We start from the raw sequence: 25,666 nt of genomic DNA, 5'->3' as shown, positions 1-25,666 counted from the left end.
TGGGTCTATCTAGCCTTGGCTGGGAGGCCAGACAATTTCATGCCCCTAGACATCTGCCTGTGTGAGCCTCTCCCCTCAGTGCTTCCAGGCACATATAAGCAAGGCTCCTTGGCTGGTGCTCTCATCTAAAACTTTGCAGGCCTCTTGCAATGCAAGGTGGAAGGGAATGGTAGGGAGGGCCCAGATTTACTTGCCGGATGTCAGAACTAAGCAACTTCTCATCTCTCTGAGTGTTGGTCCTTGTATGCATCCTTAAAGGTCAATAAGACATACCTTGTAGGATTAAATGAGAAACCCTCTGTGCAAGTCATGACAAGCGCAGAAGAGTAATGACCACTGCCAATTACTCTCCTTCCATTATTCTTTTACATTATGAGAACTGGTCTCTTATCTACTTCTGATTTGAATTTAAACTTACCTCGGGTGGGGGAATACACTGGGGTTGTGGGATGGAAATCCTATAAAATTGGATTGTGATGATCATTGTACAACTATAAATGTAATAAACTCATTGAGGAAAAAACAAACAAACAAAAAAACCAAAACTTACCTTACCTTTTCCTAAAAGCAATGGGAATTTATCTTAAACTCAAGAGGTGACCAGTCCCAACTCACCTTTCTCTGGTGTGTTTACACAGTTTTCACCCTCAGTTTCTAGAGAGAAGAAAACAAAGAAGTCATTAAATACTCATTTATGGATGGAAATCGTCTTTCCCGTGTGCAGCTCAGAATAAAAAGAGCCAGAGAAGAGTTCCTGTCATGGTGCAGCAGAAGCGAATCCGATTAGGAACCATGAGGTTTTGGGTTCGATACCTGGCCTCACTCAGCAGATTAAGGATCTGATGTTGCCATGAACTGTGGCGTGGGCCACAGACATGGCTCGGATCCTGTGTTGCTGTCGCTTTGGTGTAGGCTGGCAGCTACAGCTCTGATTCAACCTCTAGCCTGGGAACTTCCATATGCTGAGGGTGCAGCCATAAAAAAGACAAAAAGACAAAAAAAAAAAAAAAAGAAAAAAAGAAAGAAAGAACCAGGGAAACTATCTACATATCACCACTTTCCAAAAGGTCCAGGCCGTCTGAATTAGGCAAGTTCACTTTAGCTCACTGGTCTCTGGAATTTAGCCCCAAATTGTAATTTCCAGCTTCCCGCTCACTCTATCTGTCCTGTGGCCTCTGCCAACTCTTCTCAAATCTTTGCACCAAGGGAACAGGAAAAGTGTGAATTTGGGAAGCAAGAAGACCTGCCAGAAATTCCAGCTGACAATCCAGCTGGCTTCTGCAGAGGGGTCACTTTTAGCTATAACTTCCCCACGCAAAGCTTCCAACTCCCATGTGGAAGGTATGGTAGAAGATGCCATCCTTCAAGACAACTATAGGGACTAGAGACAAGGGCGCCCAGAGCTAGGAAGTAGGAGCACTCAGTAGGCAGGAGCTTTGTGGCCCATGGGTTGAGTCAGGCTGTGACTTCCCATCTCCTCTCTCCATGGCCCAGAGGAAATGAACTATTGAGAGGCATCCCTGCCACTTACTGTAGTTCTCTGCCAGGACAGGCACCAGACCACACTTGCCCGCAATGTAGATGTAGCCTCCATCCAAGCTCATGGCATCAGCCTCTCCTTTCTGCAAAGACAGAGCACATCGCAACAGGTGAAAAGAGACCATCACCAGTTGTGAAGGGCCTGGGAGACAGAAGATGCTGGTGCTGGACCACCCAGGGAGTGGTCAGGCACGCCCCCCATGGAAAATAAAATGTGCTCTCATTTTCACCCAAACCATGATTAACTGATGATTACCTCTGGATGCTTTGCTTAGTTTCTTCAGGAGCAAACACCCACATTTAGTCCTGCTCAAAGGACACGGTGTCCCAAAGACACTCTCAAAATACTTTTCTGACACCAAGAATTCTCATTTGTAAGACAGAGAGTGGATTCAGGGACTTGGGACTGTGTCTGTGACATAAAGTGCTCCAGCCCCCAAGTCTCAGCCATATTGGCTGGGTGTTATTTCAGTGCTTGGTCAATACGAGAGCTTTTTTTTTCTTTTTTTTTTTTTGGTGCCACACTTGCAGCATATGGAGGTTCTCAGGCTAGGGGTCCAATCAGAGCTGTAGCCACCGGCCTACGCCACAGCCACAGCAAAGCCAGATCCGAGCTGCGTCTGCAACCTACACCACAGCTCACAGCAGCTCTGGATCCTTAACCCACTGAGTGAGGCCAGGGATCAAACTGGCATCCTCATAGATGCTAGTCAGATTCATTTCTGCTGAGCCATGACGGGAACTCCTACAAGAGCTTTAACGTATGAGTCAGATAAATTCAAATGACCTATTAGATCTTAATAAGCTCCAAATTTCAGATATCCTTAAATTCAACAGGGTTGCCAAGCCTCCCATTGGGCCTGGAAATATACTTTTAATGAATATACCCTAAAAAATAATCAGATATGTGGGAAACTATCTGGGCAAAATGTGTAAGTGGCAAAAACATGTAAGTATGTGCTCAACATGAAGGAAATGACCCAACAAACTATCGCACATCCACACTTCGGAATACAGATCAACATTAAAACATCAAGTTTTCAGAGTTCCCGCAAAATGGGGCAAAATGGGTTAATGATCTGGGTTGTCTCTGTGATGGCACTGGAGCAGCAGGTTAAGGATCCAGTGTTGCCACAGCTTGGATTCAATTCCTGGCCCAGGAGGAATGTGGGCCAAAAAGAAAAAAAAAAAAAGAGGTGTTTTCAAAGAATGATTTGTAACAAGAGAAAAGCACTCCAGACAACATTAGGTGAGAAAAGAGTAGTAAATCTTCTATATGGTATGAGCCCAGTTAACAGGATTTTCTCTGAGTTACAAGGTTACAATTAGTTTCAACGTATTTTCCTCTTTTTCGCCTTCAGTTTTCAATATTCTCTGAAAGCAAATGTGGAATGCTCTTGTAATCAACAAAGCTAAACTTCTACCTGTTTGCACACTAACATGACCCTGTCACACCTGCCAGGGCACACAGTGGGTCTCAGGCACACCTACACGGAAGTCCAGGCTTCCTAAGCAGACCGCGGCTCAGATTGCCCTCCACCAGCTGTTAACACGGAGAGGAGACAAGCCCTGGGGAGCCCTTCAGATTCATAAGCTCAGAGATCCTGAGGCTCCTATGGGGTTGGGCTCCCACAGTGAGAGCAAGGTTCCTGGGAACCTTCGTTTTCATATCATTCCCAGGAACACTTACTCAGCGTTGGGGACAGGCAGACAGCAATGGCAGGGATGCTGCCTTACGGAGACAGGAGGGACGTACCACGATCTTGGCGATACAGTCTTCGGTGTTTTCTGCGGATACACACTCTATTTTCCCACCACTGTTTATGCTCCACGCATCGCATTTTTGCGTCTCCTCGTGGCCTATGGCACACCACCTCACCTTCTTGCATTCATTCTTTGAGCTATCAGGGCCTAAGGCATAAGAATGAGAACCAGAGATAAGAAGAGGCCGAAGATGTTACCTGCTGGTCATGAAGCTACTACTGTCTTCATGAAAATGCCAGGATTTTTCAGTAATAAACCAACAAATCCCATTCATGGAATTAATCACTTAGAAATCAAATGCAGTCGCAGTCTCTTGGTTGGCTTCTTACCATTTAGATTTAGCTTAAAATTCTTTCTTTTGAGAAGCCAACTCTCCTCCCAGCCCCAAGGCACTCTATCACTTCAGGCTACAGGGTTTTTTTCCTCTTCATTTAGAAATGTTATTTCACCAACTGAGCTGTTGTTATTCACTTATTCACCTGTCCAATGCAGGAGAACATAAGCTTGGCCAAGCCAAGGGCCATGTCTCCCTATGTTCCATGGTACCCTTCGTCTTTGGGATAGTTCCTGGCTTATGGTCAGCCCAATAAATGTCTGCTGAATAAATGGACACCTGCTCAACTTGCAGACGCAGCTCACTTCCTCGGGGATGCCTTATTTCCATTCTAGGACCTGTCTTTCTTTTGCACTCTCATAGAGCCATGATATTTTGTTCTGAGTTTTTCTTTGTTTGTTTGTTTGTTTTTGTTTTTTTTCTCTCTGCTAAGGAAATCTCTCATTTTAATGATCATTCAATACAATGACTATTCCTTGAACATTTGCCTTCCCCACTGGTCTGAAAGTTCCATGACAGCAGAATCAAATATATCTTCGTCTCACCATTGTATGCCCTGTATATAACACAGTTTATGCTAGATGGTCAATGTCTGTCTATTGAATGAATGTGAGGTAGGAGGTAGATGGGCCCCTGGGCTGAGAACAGCTGCATCATGTTAGGCTGAGTACATTGGGCCTTGCTTCTCTTGGACACGTCAAGGAGAAAGATAATGGCGGGAACTGAGCTCTGCTGGAGTAAAAGTATAACCACATCGAGCACTCCTGGGGTCAAGGGGACCTCCCCAACTAGACATGTGCAGAAAGACTCCTAAGGGTCAAAAATGGGAGGGGGCACCAGGCCGTTACAAGTCCAGGTAACCTTCCCATAAGCCCTTGCTCTGGAATCCATCTTGGCCAAAAGATACACACACATATCAGGGAGGGCAACCTGGGTCCAGTCAGGTATGAGAAATAGAACAAGATAAATGGCCAAAGGAAAACAAAGACCTGGAAGAAGTGTCCTATATTAGTCATTTAAATCACCTCTCTGGGAGTTTCCATTGTAGCTCAGCAGAAATGAATCTGACTAGGAACCATGAGGTTGTGGGTTTGATCCCTGGCCTTGCTCAGTGGGTTAAGGATCCGGCGTTGTTGTGAGCTGTGGTGTAGGTTGCAGACGAGGCTCAGATCTGGTGTTGCTGTGGCTGTGCCATGGGCCAGCAGCTGTAGCTCTGATTGGACCCCTAGCTTGGGAACCATCATATGCTGTGGGTGTGGCCCTAAAAAAAAAAAGCAAAAATAAATGAATAAATAAGTAAAATAAATCACCTCTCTGACACACTCCTCATTCAAGAGGACACCTGCACCTGCACTCTTTTGGGTGTGTATTTCTCTCTTCCTCTTGTTTTAAATAAACTGCTTTTCTGTTTGCTCTTCCACATGTTATACTGTGTCTCTGTTTTGGGTTTTTTTTGTTTTTTGTTTTTTTTAGGGCCACAGCCATGGCATATGGAAGTTTGCAGCCTAGGGGTCGAATCAGCTGTAGCCGCTGGCCACAGCCACAGCCACAGCAAGGCCAGATCCAAGCTAAGTCTGTGACCTACACCACAGTTCATAGCAATGCTGGATCCTTAACCCACTGAGCAAGGCCAGAGATTGAACCTGCATCCTCGTGGATACTGATCAGATTTGTTTCTGCCGAGCCATGATAGGAACTCTGATAATAAACCTTGTACCTGTTTCACAGTCTTTGCCTCCTTGAAACATTTTTGCTTTCAACGGGGGCAAGAATCAGTGAAATTCTACTTTTAGCTTCTAGCTGGTCTAGTGGCTGGGATTCCTAGTTTTCACCCAAGTTCAATTCCTGAGCAGAGAATTAAGATCTCTCTTCAAGCCGTAACTCACTCCTGTCTCTCCGAGATCAAATTAATGTTCAGACACATCTCCAATGTCCCAAGGAAATTCAGGAGTAAGACCAACCTGTCTGAAGCCCCAGTTTCTCTGTGGCACATGCTGACCATAGCACTGACTTCAGAGTGCAAGTTTGTAGCAATTTTATTCCATCTGACTTACTTTGTGCCAGGTTAGTTGGCTTCACAAAGTGGGTAGGGTGGCCCTGATTTATACAGGAGAAATAGCGCTGGCATTAATACAAGTCAGTTTAAGCATGAATTTCCTTTAATGCTCTTTGGTGATGTCCAGGCCCATCTCATGACTGATGCCATTTAGCATCCATCAATCACTGTGTTGCCAAGCAGGACAGATAAAAAGTGTCATTAGGACAGGTGTTCAGCATCTGGAAAGACTATCTCTGGTCCTCACCCCACCAGGTTTCCAAGCTCCTGGGATCACACAATCCTTCCCCAGGACTTACTTATTTCTTCTCTTAGATTCCGAAGAGCAGTGACATACTGATACCCCAGGTACAGCGAGGAGTCCATCTTAGAGGGAATCTTTAAGAACCCATTGGCAGAATCCTTAAACAGCAGGTCCTTCCCATGAGAGGAGCTGAAAAGCTGGAAGTCTGGAGATTTATCTCTGCCAAAATGCTCCTGTTTGGAGTAAAACACAGAACAAAGTAGCTACAGCCACAAAGGATGCTGCAAAATGGGGCTGAAGAAAATTTAAAACTCAGGAAATTAAATGAGAACTGTGGAATTCTGAAGATGCTGGGAGAGAGAGCAGTGGGACCTGCTCTCCCCTGCCCCCGCCCCCGCCCCCACCCAGCACCTTCTCCATTCAAGGTCCTCTTATCAGGCCATGCAACACCTGAGGTCCCTGATTTCCCTGAATGTGTTTCTGTGCCTGTCTCCCTGGCTGGATGACATTGAGGACAAGAAACACATCCCTTTCAGAGGCTGACAGCATGAAGCCTCTTTTAAACTCTTTTTTTTTTTCCTTTTTGGCCACACCTGCGGCATGCGGAAGTTTCCAGGCCAGGGACTGAACCCAAGCCACAGCAGTGACAGTGCTAGATCCTTAACCTGCGGAGGCCCCAGGGAGTCCCACCACTTAAACTCTTATTGATGGACAGATGGGAAGGCTGGACAAGAGAAGATTGGCTCAGTTCTGGCATTTTGCTGTTCTAGGGAAGGAAAACTGGCTGTGTGTGCAGTTCCCCTGCAGTCAGGCTGAGGGAACCTCAGAAGAGGGATCATTTCCTTTCCAATGGGAGAGAAATGGAATAGAGCAATTAGGAGCATTTTCATGTCACTGGACCAGAATGAAAGTGTCTGGTAGATGATAATGCAGGACTAGGCTCTGTGCAACTCTGAGAAGGCTGGGGGTTTTCATACAAGCGGATGGTGTGTGGCGTGGTCCCTGCTATGTCCGGAACACAGACAGACTTCTACAGTGGCAAGAAGAGAATGAAGAAAAATGTCTCAGATCCAAACAGGGACTGCTAAGCAGGGAAGAGGCCAGTGGATTCAATACCTGGGCCTGGTTGAGAAGCTCCCAGATTGAGTCCTCCTGACCATCCACGCTTCGGGCCACGACGGCGTGGGAAGGGACCTGTGCCAGGTAGCAGTTCTCGTAGTCATCCACAGGCCTCCTGGTGTTGTCCCTGCAGAGCAGCTCGTACTGGTCCCTGTCAGCCTTGTCAGGCAGGTTCTCTGGGGGAGGGAAGCCCAGGTGAGTGGACCACAGGCAGAGCATGAGCTGCAGTGCCTCTCCTCTCCCTGGCAACCCCACTGAATCATTAAACTGTGTGAGCTGAGAAGCCTAGAGTGAACATTGAGGGCCAGAGGGAGACTGACTTTCTCAAGACCCCACAGCCAATTACAGACAAAGACGCTTTTGATGCCCAGCGCAGGAGGGGCTGCCCACACCCTCCGAGGGGTCTCATTTCAGCAGGCCTACTACAGGCCAGGATTGGCCAGACCCACCCCCAATTCCTGTTATTGCAACACTAACCACGGGCAGGGTGGGGGGGGGCGGTCTCTGTGTCTAGGAGGTTGAATGATGGGAAGAGGCCCAGGAGACCAGGTGGAGGCCCCACAGGCACACACCTCTCTGCACAGGTAAACAGCCCTCCTAGCCATGAGAAAAGAGGACCACACTATGCTCATGTCTGACTACTGAGCATGTAAAGGAGGCAGGAAGCAAAGGCGGGCCTTCTGCTTAGAGGGTCTACAGGTTCCCTGATTACCTACCCAATACTGTTGAGTGCTTGACAAAGGCCACGTCCCCAGCATCCTCCTTCAGGCAACTGTGGGGAAGAAACATGTGAGGGGGGTTCCCGCAGGGCTGGAGGATCTGATGGCACTGTCTAGCCCTGGGATAGGGCAAAGCCTGTGCACAGACCCACAGCTGAGGAAGCACCATGAGGCATTGATGTCCAGGGTGCCATTGAGATGGGGGATCAGGGCCTGTGCTCCTAGGAGCTGTAGGGCCCTCACCATGTGCCCCAAAGCATTAAAAAAGCACTGAAAATATTTCAGCAGAGAAAAGTTTTTCAAACTTCTGGTGGAGGATAAAGGCGAAGTATCTACTGAGGGAGGAGAGATGCCCTTGTCTGGCTCTAAAATTAACCATGGGAAAAGAGGGAGTAAGAAATGAGCCACACGAGGAGTTCCCTAGTGGGCTAGTGGTTAGGACTTGCTGTTGTCACTGCTGGGGCTCAGGTCACTGCTGCCGCACAGATTCAATCTCTTGCCTGGGAACTTCCACATGCCAGGGGCACAGTCAAAAAAGAAAAAAGAAAAAGAAAAAGAGAGAGAGAAGGAAATGAGCCATATGAGCTGCCTGCACAGGGGCACCAAGAGGAGGCAGGAGAGAGGCCAGCTCATTGAGCAGTGATGCTACTGCAATGGGAAGCAGAGGTTCTGCCACTAAAGAACAGGCTGGACAGTTGGGCCGTGCCTGGCATTTCAGGCTCTGCCTGGTCCAGTGAGAGAACTCTGGGGAGACAGAAAGGGTCCCAGGAGAGGGGGCTTCCTTGTCAATATCCCATGAAGCAAGTATGCGCTGGCCTGGCCTAGGGAGTCCCAGCTGCTTCCCTGACTCTCTGTGAGGGAATTAGGCCCCCGGAAGCCCCTTTGCAGGCTGGGCTCTGCTATGGGCCAGGGAGGGTCTCCCGCCTGAGGCTGTTGGGCACTTAGGAGCCTGGATAGAGCAGCAGCTGTTCTCACTCACTTGAAGGCACCCGCGTAGCCGAAGTACGGTTCATGGTTGGAGCAGGCGCACTTTTCAGCCCCTTTCCCAGCACACTGTTGGCACAGTTTGGGGAAGTTCACCGGATCCGCACAGGGGACGCAGCTGCTGGAGAAGAAACTGGCCACTGCTGCTCAACACAGAGACACGGAAGCACAGGGCATGAGCCAGCCTGGCCAGAGGCAATTACAGCTCCCAGCCCAGCCTCCCAAAGGAACAGAGAGAGACCCAGACAAAACCAACACCCTCCAGGCCCAGTATGCCCTTATGAGTGTTTACTCTTCAAGGTCAAAGATTTCCAAAAAGGGATGAGTTAACCTCCTCCCCCCACTTCTCTCCTCAAGAACTATGCTTGTGCCTTTCACCAACCAAGGCCTATCTCAGGTCACCAACAGCCACCACCCCCACCCCCAACTGCCTTGTCTGACTTGAACAGTTCAGAGAGAGGTCTCCTCTGGGAGGCCTGCCTGAGAGATGGGAGACCTGCCTGGAAAGGTGCAGGCCAAGTTCATGGCCAGAAGATGGCCTCCAGCGAGAGCTCCAGCAGAATGGGAAATGCATCAGCCACAGATAGGAAAGCACCCCAGGAAAGTGGACAATGAGGTCCACAACCTTGGACTCAACTGAAGCCCTCTATCAGGCTGGATGCTCTTCCCCCAAAAGCCTCTGGTGGGGTGTCAGGAGTTCCACGAAAAGGGGATGCATGTAATAGCCCCTAACAGCTGCTGGTACAGCAGACCTGCCAGATTATGGCTGGTTAACCTCCCACCTCCACGCCCGGAGTCGTCATACTCGTGACCACCTGATTGTGTCTGAGTGACCTTGGTGTGGCCCATGTGGTCATCTGAAGAAGAGACACCTGTCAAGCTTACTCACCCTCCTGCCCACTTACCTTTCTCAATAGGTTTCCGTGGCTCAGGCAGCTGATCGTAAAGTAATCCCATGGGGATGATCCATCCAGCAGAACGGCCGAGGCCTGTGTGGCAGGACCTCTTGCCTTGGAGCTGGTTCCACTGGAAGTTGCTGCCCTTCTTCACCACGGCCACCGCGTAATAATGGGTTTGTGGATCTGCAAAGGGACAGCGTGGATGAAAGACTCTCAAACTGGGCCTCAGGGTAGCCTTGCTCATCACTATGGGCACCTGGGGAGGAAAGGGGAACTTGGAGGAAACATTTATGCTGAGTTGGGTTGTAGAAAAGGAAAGTTCTGAAAAACCTCCCTAGGTTTACAGGGGAAAGAAAGGACCACAGTTAACGAATCTGACTAGGAACCATGAGGTTGTGGGTTCAATCCCTGGCCTTGCTTGGTGAATTAAGGATCCGGCGTTGCCGTGAGCTGTGGTGTAGTTCGCAAATGCGGCTCAGACCCCGCGTTGCTGAGGCTCTGGCGTAGGCTGGTGGCTACAGCTCCTATTAGACTCCTAGCCTGGGAACCTCCATATGCTGTGGGAGCAGCCCAAGAAATGGCAAAAAGACAAAAAAAAAAAAAAAAAGGGAAAGGACCACAGTAGAGACATTGGCCCTTGCCATCTGCCTCTACATGGATTAAATCATGAGCCACTGCAGCTCTTGACCCGCAGCATCCCTGAGCAGGGAAAACTGGAAGAACAGGTCTTCAGAGAGTTGGATGTTTTTAGGAGAAGATTTTGTGAGCCCACTTCTTGCATCTCCTTGTATCTAGAAAAACACTAAAACCCTTCATGGGGATGTCTGCACCTCATGACTAGTATAACCTTCACAAGGCCAGCAGCAAACTTTATAAAACGTGTGCCTGGCTGCAGCCTCCTCCCCCTTCACCTTTATGACTCATGTGGTGATATTCCCCCTTTCCTCCTTGGGGCAGCATGTCAGACCTATCTGAAGTCCTGCCTCCTGAGCCATAGTTAAGTGGACAAAGCAAAAGATGTCATGGTCCTCTGTGAATGCCGTCACTCCCAAGGGTGGGCTGGTGAGCCCTGAGGGAACCCAGGAAAGGAACAAAGAAGACTGGCGCCCAGTTGAGGTGCCTATCAAAGGAGTGATTCCACTAAGCCCAGACCTTTGTCTCATAGAAACTGGGTTTTTTGGGTTTTTTTAATCTTTTTCTATAAATCCGGTTATCTGTAACTCTTTTGCTCCTACTACCTTCCCTTTGTTTCAGAAACTCATGTATCCTCACTTCACCCTCGCCAACATGGAGCAGTTTCTCAGGGCTACCTGAGATGCTGTCTCCTGAGCTTAAGTCCTAATTTTGCTCCAAATAAAACTTACCTCTCCACCTTCAGGTTGTGCATTTTTTTTTAGTCACAGTAATAACCCTCCAGGCAAACTCAGGAGCAAGAAAGCCACAGGCTTCTGCCTACCGTGGCCCTGCAGGAGTGTTTGCCTACACCTACTAAGCTGAGCCCCCAGGAAGCTGGAACTGTGGCAAAAAGTGCACCTGCTCCACTAGAGGCCACATTTCTGACTCTGCGTATCCCTGCCCCCATCACACAGGCCCAGGGACAGTTGGCACTCCAAGTGCATGCTCCCGTGCAGTCTCTCCCTTGTATGCAACACTTGAGGTTCTTGGAGGGCTCCTCTATACAGATTTACACTCCAGTGGTACAGCATGGTTTGCACACAGATTGCCCTGGAGGTCAGTATCATGAGTACAAGTCTTCCATTGGCCCAAAGCCCCCAGAAGCCCAGCGTTGTGGCTGTGGTGGTTCACAGGGCCCCTCACTCCCCACTTACTCCCCCATGGAGAAAGCTCATTAGTATCCAATCTCCATTATCTGCCTGAATGAGACCAGACTCTGAGTCAACCGTAAGAGAACAAGGACCATAAACCCCTTCCTGGGTCCCCAGGGCAAACTTACTATCTTTCTGCCCATAGAACTCTGCCACAACAGGCTTCAGGTTGTAGGGGGCCAGGCCTGCCTCAAATACCAAACCCGCATCCAGTGTCACAGCATCTGCTTCTTTATCCTGAAAGAGAACAGACCAGACGCTGATGAAGCCCTTACTTCTGAGAAAGGCCCACTGATAGTCATGCATGTTGAGGTGACTGGCGGTGCTCCTTGGATCTGGGGCCAGACCTTGCACAATACCACAGTCTTCAGTTGATTCTGCCTCCCTGGTGAGGAGATTTGACTACCATATTCTTATAACTCCTACAAAGAGGAAAAAATGGATCATTCTTCTCTTTTCCCTTGTGAAGGGTCCAGCTGTTGGCCTGGAAAACTACTGTGATTTTTCAAGATGGACCTGAATTCCAGAGGCTTTATCAGCAGGTCTCCGGGGGAAAGCTGGCCCCCAACCCCAGTCTGGGTTCTCAGACTCTGAAGGGGCTGCAGTCAAGGACTCTCTGCCTGGTATACTCTTAGACAAATTTACATTTTAAGCCCAGGTGCTTTCATATGGTGACCTCTTTATCTTGGGCCCTTTGCTGAGAGCTTCCTCAGACGCCTCTGTGGAGACCTCTTCGGGGGGTAGGGGGGGAATGGTATTCTTCTCCACTCTGATCCAGTACTCTGTAATTTTCCATCTGGTCCTGAGTCTATAACTACAGCAGAAGTCTTTTGTTCAGGGATTGGTGCTTTCTCGGGCTTTAACCTCTTGCTTAGACTCTGAACTGAGCGTTAAATGCTAAGAATTATTTCCAATCCAATCAGTTCATTCAATCAAGTACTCAGACACTACTGTCCAACCTAGCTCCACTTTATGCATTAAAAAATAGAGGCACAGGGAGTTCCCATGGCTGTGCAGCAGAAGCAAATCTGACTAGGAACCATGAGGTTGTGGGTTCAATCCCTGGCCTCTCTCAGTGGGTTAAGGGTCTGGTATTGCCGTGAGCTGTGGTGTAGGTCGCAGATGCGGCTCAAATCTGGTGTTGCTATGGCTGTGGCTGTGGCATAGGCCGGCGGCTACAGGTCTGATTCGACCCTTAGCCTAGGAACCTCCATATGCTGTGGGAGCAGCCCTAGAAAAGGCAAAAAGACAAAACAAACAAATAAAAAAGAACCGAGGCGCCAAGGCCTAACTCATGGGATCAGCAAGAGCAATAGGGATTCCAGAGGGAACCTGAACCAGCAGGGAGGGGGAGGATTAAAGTCAAGCATGACCTCCAGGTGCAAATACCCAAACCCAAAAGAAGGTAAACCACAAAGCATGAGGAGCCACAGGAAGAGTAGATATGGGCCTCAAGGATTGTGGAGGTTGGAACTGTCAGAAACAGAGAAGAAGAGCTATCTATGTACTTTATGTACAAAGTGAAGGCTATACTTACAGAGGTAAGTGTAGAAAAGCAAATTATAGGAATAAAAAACCTGCTAAACTGGAACTTCTAGAAGCAAAAAATATAACTGTTAAATGAAAATTGAACGGGCAACAAGTTGACTAGACTTTTTTTGTGTGTGTGTGTGTGTCTTTTTGCCTTTTCTAGAACTGCTCCCGAGGCATATGGAGGTTCCCAGGCTAGGGGTCTAATTGGAGCTGTAGCTGCTGGCCTACGCCAGAGCTGCAGGAACACGGGATCTGAGCCGCGTCTGCAACCTATACCACAGCTCACGGCAATGCCAGATCCTTAACCCACTGAGCAAGGCCAGGGATTGAACCCACAACCTCATGGTTCCTAGTCGGATTCATTAACCACTGTGCCATGATGAGAACTCCTGATTAGATATATTTCAATAGAGAATTAAAGAACTGGAAGCTGCATCTGAAGAATTCATCCTGCATGCTGCCAAAAGGAGGTACAAAGACAGAAACTATGAAAGAGGGATTTAAAAATATGGAGGTGAGGAGTTCCTATTGTGGCTCAGCTGGTTAAGAACCTGACATGGTGTGACGTGGTGTCCATGAGGATCCAGACTCCATCCCTGACTTTGCGCAGTGGGTTAAGGATCCAGTGTTGCCACAAGTTGTGGCGTAGCTCACAGATGCAGCTTGGATCCTGTGTGGATGTGGCTGTGGTTGCGGTGTAGGCTGGCAGCTGCAGCTCCAATTTGACCTCCAGCCCAGGAATTCCCATATGCCATAAGTGTGGCCATAAAAATGTAAAAAATAAAGACACAGAAGCTAGATTAAGAAGGTCTAACACATGTCTTCTTAGAAACCTAGGATTGAAAAAAAAAAAAAAGGAAGAAGGAGCAGTGTTTAAAGAGAGGATGGGAGCAAGATAAGTACCAAGATTTCCACAACTGGAAATATCGTAGCAGATTTATGGAACATCCTCAATCAAGAACATGAAATATCAAATTTATTCAGAGATGATTGAAGGAATAACAGGATAACACCAGACTTCTCAATGACTACAATGGGAGTCATCAGACAGTGGAATAATATATTTAAATAGTGTGAAAACATCAAACTAGAATTATGCATTCTGCAAAATTACCATTCAAGAATAAGGGAGAGATTAAAGCATTTGCAGAGAAAACAAACATGCAAGCAACAGAGAGAGTTTAACACCAAGATATCGACTCTAAATATCACCAAAAGAACACATTTTGAGAATAAAACGTATCTCGAAAGGGTGATCTGAACCAAGAAAGAATGGTAATGAGATTAAATAGCAAAAATGTAGATAAGGCCAAATTTCTCTCCCACACTCTGTCTCCCTCCATCCCTCCCTCCCCTCCTCTCTGTCTTCCTGAACTTTTAGCTGTGTACACAAATACACTCACACATATGCTATATTTACATAGTATTTATGTGTGCTGTCAACAAATACATGAAATATCTACACTCTAGGGTTAAGAAAAGATAGACATAAAATATCAAAGAGTAATATCTAAACAAAGAAAAGGAAAGTCTGAGCTGCACCCCCAGCATATGGAGGTTCCCAGGCTAGGGGTCAAATCAGAGCTGTAGCCACCGGCTTATGCCACAGCCACAGCAACGGCTATATTCTAGAGTTCTTTTACTGTATCAGAAGGGTGAGTCAAGATTATTTTACTGTAACACTTTGTTAAGCTAAAATTATACAGTAAAAATTTAAGGGAAATCATTAAAAAAGATTAAAAAATTGTTTAAATTTACAACCAGTAGGGGGAAAAGTGGAATAAAGGGAAAACAATCCAAATGAACATACAGGTGTCTGAACTCAATTGCTAAAAATCAGAAAAGGAAAAATCGGAAACCAGGGGGAAAGCAGGACTAAGAGAAAAGTAATATGGAAGTCCCGCTGTGGCACAACATGATCGGAAGCCTCTCTGCAGCGCCAAGATGCGGGTTCAATCCCCAGCACCTGTACAGAGGGTTAAAGGATCCAGGGTTGCCCCAGAAACTGCAGCTCAGACTGGGACACCAAAAAAAAAAAAAAAAAAAAAAAACAAAAAAAACGTAATATTGCAAAAATAAGTCCAAACTTATAATAGTTTATTAATGGGAGTTCCTGTTGTGGCACAGTGGTTAAATAATCCAACTAGAAACCATGAGATTGCGGGTTCGATCCCTGACCTTACTCACAGGGTTAAAGATCCCGCATTGCCGTGAGCTGTGGTGTAGGTTGCAGATGTGGCTTGGATCCCGCATTGCTGTGGCTCTGGCATAGGCCGGTGGCTACAGCTCTGATTTGACCCCTAGCCTGGGAACCTCCATATGCCATGGGTGCAGCCCTAGAAAAGAGAAAAAAGACAAAAAAAAGTTTATTAATGGTCTACATTTACCGCATAAAATAAATGAGATTGACAGATTACATTAATAAACACATTCTAGCAGCATACAGTTTACAAAAGACACCTTCAAAAGATAAGGGGGGGTGTCTGTGATAACACAGAAAGTTAAAAATAAGGTAACACAAAGAGATATAGGAGGAAGATAAACTAACCAAAAGAAATTTGATATAGTATGCTAATATCGGAAAAATAGAATTTAGTCAAAAAGCACTGCCAGAGGAGTTCCCGTCATGGCGCAGTGGTTAACGAATTCAACTAGGAACCATGAGTTTGTGGGTTTGATCTCTGCCCTTGCTCAGTGGGTTAAGGATCCGGTGTTGCCGTGAGCTGTGGTGAAGGTCGCAGACGCGGCTCAGATCCCGCATTGCTGTGGCTCTGGCGTAAGCCCGTGGCTACAGTTCCGATTGGACCCCTGGCCTGGGAACCTCCATATGCCGTGGAAATGGCCCTAGAAAAGGCAAAATGGCAAAAAAAAAAGCACTGCCAGAGATAGTGATTATTGCAGATTGATAAAATACCAAATTCACCAAAGATGGTGAGAGATTATTCTCTCATGCACTGCTGGTGAGAGTGGAAATTGGAATAACTACATTGGCTTTGCTTAAAAACCAAATAACTCAGCCATTAAAAAGAATGAACTAAGACCATTTGCAGCAACACAAATGGACCTAGAGATTATCATCCTGAGTAAATAAGTCAGTCAGAGAAAGGCAAATATCATAGGTTATCACTTATACATGGAATCTTTTAAAATGATACAAATGAACTTATTTATAAAATAGAAATAGACTCACAGACATGGAAAACAAACTTATGGTTACCAAAGGGGTAAAGGGGGAGGGATAAACTAGGAAACTGGTATTAACATGTACACACTACTATATATAAAATAGATAACCAACAAGGACCTCCTGTATAGCACAGGGAAGTATACCCAGTATTATGTAATAACCTCTAATGGAAAAGAATCTGAAAAAGAATGGGGTTACATGTATGTTGTTATGAGAATAACAACAAACTGGAAACAATCCAAGTTCCTAATGAATAGAACAGAAAAGAAAAATTGTGGTATACTAGCACAATGGACTTTTGTAGTGCTCAGAAAATGAATGAACAATAGTTCTATTTAACAATGTGGGTGAAATCTCAGTATACTATTGAGGAGGAAAAACAAGTAAGAGAAAACACATAGCAATGTCCCACTGATAAAATATTTCAAGAAGCAAAACTATGCAATCATTCACATATACTCTATGTCAGTCTTAAAAATTAAAATAAAAGGCAAGGAAGTTTTAGGATTCTGTTTGCACTGGATGTGGAAACACATAAGTAGTTGTTAAGTACTACTTAACAGTACCAGTGAGTGGGTCACGCGACCCCAGGTGGTGGTGTTCCCATAGAATCCAGTGCTGTCACACAGTAGCCCTAGAAGTAAGCTATTGGCACCAATGAAGTTTTGAGAACCTTGGTGGATTCTGGATAATTTATTTTATATTATTAACATACTTAAAAACAAAGAGGTGTATACATGTACTAATGCTGAATGTATGTCATTAATCAAGTTATAATTAAGCCAGGATAGTAATTGAGATTCAATGACAAACACACACACACACACACACACACACACACACACACACACACCAGGCCAGTTATTTATACCAAATCACTGATTCCTTGAGTTAATCATACTCCATCAGATTGAGTCCACCTCTCTCACCTCATTCCTTCCTCCAGACTCCTACTTGCTCTGCTCCAGTCACTGTAGCTTTCCTACAGAAACTCAAGCAAGCCTAGCTCTCTCCTGTCTCAGGCCCTTTGCACATGCTATGGTTCACTATCTGGCATATCCTACGCATAGCTCTTGGCAGGATTACCCATGTTCATCCCAGGGGTCCCAAATTCATTGCTCCCTCTCAGGAAGACTCTTCCTGACACCCAGACCAAAGCAAGTATTGTCTGAAAGTTCTGTTTCTTTCCTTCCATTGTAGGAATCGCACATAGAAATTTCACTTCCTTCATGTTTTTCTTCTCACTAGACTGTGAGCTCCTCAAGAGTAAGGACCATGTGCCTTTAAATTCACTAGTGAAGCCCCATTGCACAGCACAAGGTCTGACACATGTTCAGATGTGCAGAAACAATGCAGAAGGAGTGAAAGGTTTTGGAAAACCTAGAAACCAAAAGGATCAGCTATCAAGACTGCAATCACGACCTATACCTCTTCCTTGTGTGAATCATTTATCTACTTCTTGTGATGCATCAAGAACCACCAAAATCGTGTTTTATGGTTATTTTTTTTCTTTTTTCTTTTTTTTTTTTTTTAGGGTCAAAGGTGTGGCATATGGAAGTTCTCAGGCTAGGGGTCAAATTGGAGCTGCATCTGCAACCTACACCACAGCTCACAGCAATGCTGGATGCTTAACCCACTGAGCAGAGCCAGGGATTGAATCCACATCTTCGTGGAAAATAGTTTGGTTCATTACCACTGAGCCACAATGGGAACTCCCCATTTTTTTTCTTTTCTCGGCCACACTGGCAGTATATGCAAGTTCTTGGTCCATGGTAATACCAGATCCAAGCCGCATCTGCAACCTACACCACATCTTGCAGCAATGTCACATCCTTAACCCACTGAGCAAGACCAGGGACCGAACCTGCATCCTCACGGACACTATGTCAGGTTCTTAACCCACTGAGGCTGACAGGAACGCCTACATGGTCATTTTGATGGCAAGCATTCTTCTTTTCTGAGTTTAGAGAACTTAATGGTTCACAATAATCCCCTCTCAGAGCATATGTTGGGTTTTGCTTTAAGTCTCATCAAGGGTGACTGCTCCTGTGTCTGTTTCTGAAGTGCTTTTCTTTTTTCTTTTTTTTCTTTTTTAGGGTCACATCCGCAGCATATGGAGGTTCCCAGGCTAGGGGTCGAATTGGAGCTGTAGCCACTGGCCTACGCCACAGCCACAGCAACACCAGATCCAAGCCGTGTCTGCGACCTACGCCACAGCTCACAGCAATGCCGGATCCTTAACCCACTGAGCGAGGCCAGGATTGAACTTGCATCTTCGTGGATACTAGTCAGATTCATTTCCTCTGAGCCAGGACAGGAACTCCCTGAAGTGCTTTTCTTAGCACTGTGAGCTGACTGCCTCACACGTCAGCCTCCTGTCTGTGAGTACAGAATCATTTCAAAATGACAGGAGAAAGAAAAAGCATGGATTTCCTTCCACTCTCTTTTAGGCAGGAAGGACTTACCCTGATGGCTTTGATGCAATCCAGGTAGGAGGATTTTTTCACACAGGAGACAAGAGGACCATTCTTAACGGCTTTACTCATGTTTTCACGGAAACTGGAGCACTTATTGGCCTCCTGATTTGAAATGGTGCACCATCTTACAGTTTTTTGGGCGACAGCCAGGGACAGCCCTAGGGGAGAGAGGCCAGGGGTCACTACACCAGTGGGAGAGACAGAAGCCACCTCTGAAGGGTGATGAAGGCTACCTCCCCTCCATCCTGTCCCCCTTCCACTCCTGTCCATGAACAACGAGAAACAGGTTCCATTACATTCTGAGTCTGGAGATGAGTGACAGGCACACTAATGACCTCTTATTTTCCCACTGACCAGCCTGTACTGGCCAGAGGGATGCTAGCTTGGCCATCAACACTCAACTGGAGACAGCAACCTGCTCCTCAGTGTTCTCTGAGCCTCCTTCACACAAGGTCATGACCTGGGATGCACAGGGGATGTTTAGCTACATCAAGGTGTTGGCTCAATGCCACAACTCTGGGAAGCCAGCAGGGTAGGAATTACATCTTCTATAAATCAGTATCTTTTGGAGACAAGGGAACTGGGCTCTGAGAGGGCTTCTTTACCCAAGGTTTACCCAGACTGGCCTAGAAACCAGGTCTCCAGAGGTTGGTCTCTGCCCAGGGAACAAAAGAAGATAACATTCTGATGGGGTTTCCATTTCCTTGGCCAGTAGAGAGGGGTAAATGATAGATGAGGCAATGGACTTGCCTATGACCTTCCTCTGTCATCCTTCATCCCAGGAATAATTAGAAACTCCACATATTCAATGTTTCTCTCTGTTGTCTATGACTCCTCCCTCAATTTCCACCATTAGGCCTTTAGGCTGCCACTAGGAGGATTGCTACAGCATGTCTGTAGCTATTAATCCACCTGGTTGCAGATACCTTGTCCCCATGAACTGAGTTTTGGCATTGCTCCCAAAGCCCTCTGTCATCTCCACCCTGGATCGACAGCACAGGGCTGACTCAGGAAAGCTGATGAACATCCACATTGCACAAAGCAGAAGCGGGGAAGGGAATGGTTCTCCAGGACAAAAAAAGAGGGGCCATAGGGAGCTTGCTCCTCCAACCTGACTTTATTCCACCTATGCCCATGGGAAATCAAAGCAGGCAAGAGGGAGTCAGTGGCAGACCTTCCCCCAAACCATTCCTCCGGCCCCTCCCCAAATCACCCCTCCTGAAGTTCCAAACACAGGAATTTGTCCTTAGGATTGCATTGACCCTGCACAGCCTTCTGAGACTGATTCTCTGAGGTTGGGAGTCAGGGAAGGTAAAGGCAAGTAAGGTGGATGAACTCTCAAGGGTTAACTTTTTCAGGAGACACAAGTAGCTAAATACAGAAGGCGCCAAAGCTATGATAAAATGCACCATGAGTGGCAGGCAAATTTAGAGGACAAGGAGTGTCCCTCAGTCTCAGGAGCTGATGAGTGTGCAAGGGCCAACAGTGACAGACCCCAAAGCACAGAGGTCTGCAGCAAAGTCCACTTCACTGGTGCCTGGATCTGTGGCCTCATTTACTATCATGTGACCCTCCCAGGCCAGGCTGTACTACCCTTCTCACTGAGGACCCAAAAATGTGGCTTCGCATCCCATACCCTGAACCCCTCAATGGCCCTGCCTCATTAGTGGGACATGGTCAGCACCAAGGGCAACCATGGAACATCAGACTGTCAGTGGAGGTGAGATCAGATCCAGGGAGGCCTCAAAGGCCATCCTAAGTAGTTGGGACTTAATTGAGGTCAAAGCAAAGGGATTTGATAAACCATGATAGAAGTGCTCTAGTTTATTGTATTCCGCTACTACAAGATTTACTGGATACAGGAGGTGGAAGCAGGGGAGGCTGAAAAGGTGGCAGGGGCACAGGTAGGAGCAGCAGGTGTGGGAGGCACAGAGCTGTCCCTGAGGCAGTGCTGAAGCAGGTGCAGGGGTGCGGCGGGGAGAAGCGAAGGAAAGGCTCCAGGCTTCCAGCCTGAGTGCAGAGCCCAGGGGTGGCGTGGCCAGCTCGGGGATGCACAGGGCGCCCGGGCCAGAGACTGCAGGTCTTCCAGCAGCTTCACTCACCCAGGACCGCGCAGGCCAGCAGGGCACGGACAGCGAGCCTCATCCTCCTGGGTCTGCGGCGTGGAGTGCCGAACGCAGACTGACTGGCTTCTGCGCCTCCTCCCTGAGCCCTGGGTCCCTTTATCCCCCGCGGGGCTGGCCAAGCACAATCTTTGACCTCCTGTGTTTGTTCAGCCCGGTTGCCCAATCGCCCCTCATCCCTCCCCCTTCATTCCTCGCCCTAGCTGACTGCCTCGTTTCCTGACCCCTGGAACAGAACCATGGATGGAATCCAACACAAAAATGCTGATTGGAGGGGAATTAAAAGAAAAATCAACCCGTTGTTAATGTGCGCTTGCTCTGTACCAGGAACAGAGCTGCCGTGGGCAGGGGTGGGGTGACTCTGCTGCTGAATCCCGGGTGGCCAGAGCTGGTCCTGAATCTACTTATGTGCTCATTTAGAAGATGGAAGAGGGAAGGGCACTGCCTCAGGTGCAGAGTAGAACAGAAGTATGGCAGGCAAAGACCTTCCCGGGACAGCGTGTGAGAGAGGAAGAAGCTGATCTGAAGTCAAAGACAACAGGCTCAACACCTTTCACTTGTTCCCAAGTGCCCTGTGCCCTTAAGGCCCCATGGAGGAACTGTCCCTCCCATGTGCCCAGCTGTGCACATGCTCCAGGCCTGGTGACCTTCCTTCCCTTCCTGCAGCCTGCTGGACACCTTGGCAGGGAACAGAGTCACAGGGGCAATGACATCTGTCTCACAAGAAGTTGCCCGGGAGGGTGATCAAGACTCTGTGACACTGGTAAGTAAGTGATGCAAGAGCACAAAGAAAGGGACCCAGGAGCGCAGATGTGGCCTAATCTCAGTGCCTGGGTCATCCCTGGTTCCCTCCCAGAAAGTGGTCTCCACACCATTTTGCCTGCCCATCCTCATCAGGAAATGCTGTGAAGCTGTCCATTCTAGAGATGTATTTTTTAAACTGATATTGTGTACATGTCAATCATGAGAGGACTAAACATTTTTAAAACAATAAGACAAAGATGAAACATTCATTTGTAAATGTCTGTTTATTCTGCCTTTTACACAATGAAAACTATCTCAAGGTAAAATATACACTCAGGCAGAGGGTGAGGTTCCTGAGAGTAAGTATAAATCCATATTCCAGAGAGTCATCATGAGAGGGTCAAGGTTTTCTTGAGTTACATCTTACCCAACTGGATCAGAGGATCATTGGTTTCGGTCCACTTTACACCCACTCATTTGAACAAGGCCTAGAGGACATGTCAGCAGTGCCATTTAATTTTAGTTCACCTATGCTTGTGTTATTGGCGTCACCTTCTAATTCTGGCTTCTTTGCAGAAATCTTTCTAAGGTCCTCATGCCTTTTGTGATGTCTGATGAGTTAACCCACATTACTTCATCTCTACCTCCATTTTACTGGCATGTGCAAACCTCAATATGTGGAACCACACAAGCCAGAAGCAGGGGGAACCAAAACTTCCAGCATCCCCTTCCTCACTCCTCCCTTGTGAGGTGTTCCCCATCTTCCCTCAGGACACCTTAGTGGCCCCCCACACTCCAGTAGATGGTTTCACATACAAGGGGTTACACACACCTCACTGCAGAGACCTCATTTCTTTAGTAGGGGACAGGTCCTTTCTGTTTATGGTGGGGACATATGACAAGTTCTGCCCTCCAAAACCCTGCCTTACCAGGAAGAAGAATGGCAGCTGCTGCCCTTCTTCTGTCCTTGCCCCCGTGGGCCCTTCTGCTCAAGCCATGGGAAACCCAGTTTTGGAGACCACTTTTCTGGAGGGAGCCAGGGATGACCCAGCAGGAATTAGGGGATGGTCTGGCCTCAGGGGGGGGGGCACCTTGAGGTACTGAGAGGAAAATGGAGGGGGATAGTCAGGGGGCAGGGCTGGCTGGGAGAATGCCTGCCCTCAGATGCTGCCTCTTCTTACAGGCCCTGCAGTGAGCTTGCAGCGTCCGCCTAAAAGCAGGAAGAAGAGGTGCCAAATGTTGAATGAATCCACAAACTCAGGGAAGTTCGGTGGAAGGCATGGAGGACAGACAGAAGGCAGGCAGACCAGGGTCCTCCCTCTGGGCCCCTTCTGCTCTCACAGTGAGCCTTTCCTGGGGCAGCTCCTCTCCAGCCTAGCCTGAGCCTCTCAGAAGAGCACTCTGGCCAGGCAGAACCCTCTCCAGGCCAGCCAACCCCACACCCTGCCTCTGTGGAGCCTCTGAGTCCAAAATCAAGGTGTGCCTGGGAGGGGAGGAGGTACAGAGCCCCCCAGGGTCTGAAGAAGGGCCAGATGGGACACAGAGAACCGGGTCCCATGTCATCTACTCACACGGGCCTTGGCGCTTGCTTGGGAGAAGCCCTGTGTCTGCCACTCCTTGGAGGCAGGGTGAGTCCAGCTATGGGTATACATGTGTGCACAGCCTTTGCTGGTATGGCTGTGCCCTCAGCTACAATGTGAATGGAGTATGCGGAGGTGAGAGGTTAAACATCATGTTCTGTGTCCTTGGTGTCCCATGACACTTGTCCCTGTGCTCGCCCTATGGTGTTTTATTCTTTACTAGAGACACTCTGGAGTCAGGAAACTCATTATCCAACTTTTTTTTTTTTTTTTACTTTTTAGGGCCACACAGGTGGTATATGGAAGTTCCCAGGCTAAGGGTCGAATAGGAGCTGCAGCTGCCAGCCTATGCTAGAGCCACTGCAACACTGGATCACTTAACCTACTGAGTGAGGCTAAATCCTCATGGATACAAGTTGGGCTTGTCACCACTGAGCCACAACGGCAACTTCCCATTATCCATCTTTCACAGCTTAGTGATGTTTAGCTCTTACTGAGAGCTTCTCCGGGCCCTCACCACAGCCCTCTGAGATCAGAGCACTAGAATCCCCATTTTACAGATAAGATGAGGAAACTGAGGTCCTGAGGGGCTAATAACTTGTCCAAGGTCAGCTGATGAGCCAGGTGCAAAATCAGGCATTCGGGTTCCAGAACCTATGTGTCCATCCTCCAGGGACGCTCCCTCTCCCAGGAAATAGGAACACACAGAAGCCAAGGACTCATCGGGGTCACACTGAGAGAGACAGACAGACAGGGCACCCCCAGCCCTGCCATGTCTCTACAGACATGCACCCGGTTTCTCTTGCAAAGAGGCTTGTCTATCTGGGAGAAGTCTGGGTGCCCCACATGTAGCACCTCAGGCATGCACTGGTTTACCACATTTTCAGCTCTTCTGTGTGTCAGGCACTGTACTGGGACAAGATCTTGTGATCTTGACCAACTGCCTAAGGAGATGAGATCAGACCCCTTTTTCAGATGTGACCACTACAGTAAAATGACAGGTCCTCATTCCCAGAGCTCTGGGACCTGAATTCAGATCTCCTAAGTCCCAGCCTTCTCTAGACTGCAGCTATTTTCTTGATATTGACCTCTCCTCTTCTCCTTTTCTTCTTTTCTTTTTTGATATTGATCTCTTTATTTGTCCAGAAGAGGAGGAGCTAGATGGAGGAAAGAAGGGAAGGAGGGAGAATAGAGACAGAGAAAGAGAAGAGAGCTTCCAGTTACAGACCAATCTAAGGTATGACCCAAATCTTCCAAGATAAGCTGAATAAAACTCTTAAATTTCCACAGGATTGGCCCTCTTGTTGAAAGAACTGAATTTGTGTGTACGTGCAGGGGGGTTAGGTAGCTGACCTAAAGGGGATGGGCATGAAAGCACTGGTCCTTTGAACCAATATTTGTTTCCAAATGTTGCCACATTTACAAAGAAGCAGAGCAAACAAAGAGCTTCTGTCTGCTAGAACCAGTGCCCCCAACCACCACCACTCTCTGCCTAACACCAGGGATTCACTGAAAGACCTGCCACTGGGTCATGGAGAAGGTAGGATCAGGCAGCCTGCAAACTATGCTTATAGACAGAACTCCTAGCTTAGGGCTGTGTGGTGAGATAGATGGGAATCAAGAGCAGACTCCTTTTAGGAAAATGTCAGGTAATTTGAAATGCCATCCAGTACCATCTCTCTCTCTCCACCCCCTTCCACCCCTCCAAAATCCCTGAACAATGGACAATTCTTGGGATTCTATTCTTTCCCCAGGGGAGACCATAAAAATATCCTTTTCATGAAGAATAGTCCAGGACCAGATAGCTTCACTGATGAATTCTACTAAATATTGAAGAAGAATTAGAACAATCTTATACACATTCTTCCAAGTACTAAAAAAAAAAAAAAAAAAGAGACCCCTCCTTGACTAATTTTTTGAGGCCAGTAAGTATGGTTTGAAAGCAAAAACCATCAAAGATTTCATGAAAAATATTTTAAAAATATTTTAATGAATATAGATGCAAAAATCCTAAGCAAAATGTTAGCAATTGAATCCAGCAAACCTAAAATGGATATTAAATCATTGCCAAGTTGAGTTTATTCTAGGAATGCAAGTAAATCCTTTAAAAAAAATCAATCAGTATAATTGATCACATTAACAGAATAAAGGAGAAAAATGACTGTATCAGTAGGCAGAGGAGTACCTTTTGGTAAAATCCAACAATCATTCATTTTAAAAATCCCCCTAGCCAACTTATTTTAGAAAATTTGTAAAAAGAATGTAAAAAGAGAATGTATGTGTTAGGTGGTAATAATCTGGAGAGAAAGTTAAAAATGGAAGAGATGAAGTCAGCCGTATCATCAAAATTCCACTGAGGTTCCAGAGGTGGTTTCACCCGACCAGACCAACAGAAAACAGACCCCTGCACGGATGAAGGTCCCAGGACAAAGATAACTAAAGGAACTGTTAAGCCTCAAGATAAGCAGAGTCAAAGAGACTGTTAAATTTTTACAGGATGACCTAAATCCTCCTTCCTTATTTCCAAAGCCCCCCCCC

At 47.2% G+C, this 25,666-nt stretch overlaps 1 protein-coding gene across 3 annotated transcripts in view; it reads right to left on the bottom strand.

Moving 5' to 3' along the window:
* TF (transferrin) overlaps positions 1-20,877 on the bottom strand; it is a 39,987-nt gene extending 19,110 nt beyond the window's left edge. Inside the window, exons 1-11 of one of the 3 annotated variants that reach the window (XR_014822453.1) lie at positions 20,784-20,875; positions 18,670-18,839; positions 11,613-11,721; positions 9,665-9,841; positions 8,755-8,902; positions 7,773-7,828; positions 7,054-7,232; positions 5,281-6,170; positions 3,296-4,744; positions 1,532-1,622; positions 616-654 (exon numbers count right to left, since the gene is read on the bottom strand). Coding sequence is in view for 1 of the 3 variants with exons in the window: in NM_001244653.1 (NP_001231582.1) it covers positions 616-654; positions 1,532-1,622; positions 3,296-3,450; positions 5,993-6,170; positions 7,054-7,232; positions 7,773-7,828; positions 8,755-8,902; positions 9,665-9,841; positions 11,613-11,721; positions 18,670-18,839; positions 20,784-20,826 (1,345 nt within the window). In the remaining 2 variants the exon portion in view is untranslated. 3 annotated transcript variants of the gene reach the window in all.
* Positions 20,878-25,666: the final 4,789 nt, after the last annotated feature.

This window comes from Sus scrofa, chromosome 13 (assembly GCF_054392235.1).
Source record: "Sus scrofa isolate SSC_HxYL_T2T_F1_AM1 chromosome 13, Sscrofa_HxYL_maternal_Yorkshire_Landrace_v2.0, whole genome shotgun sequence".
NCBI lineage: Eukaryota > Metazoa > Chordata > Mammalia > Artiodactyla > Suidae > Sus > Sus scrofa.
The sequence above is the reverse complement of the archived record's forward strand: the minus strand, read 5'-3'. Positions and strand labels throughout refer to the sequence as shown.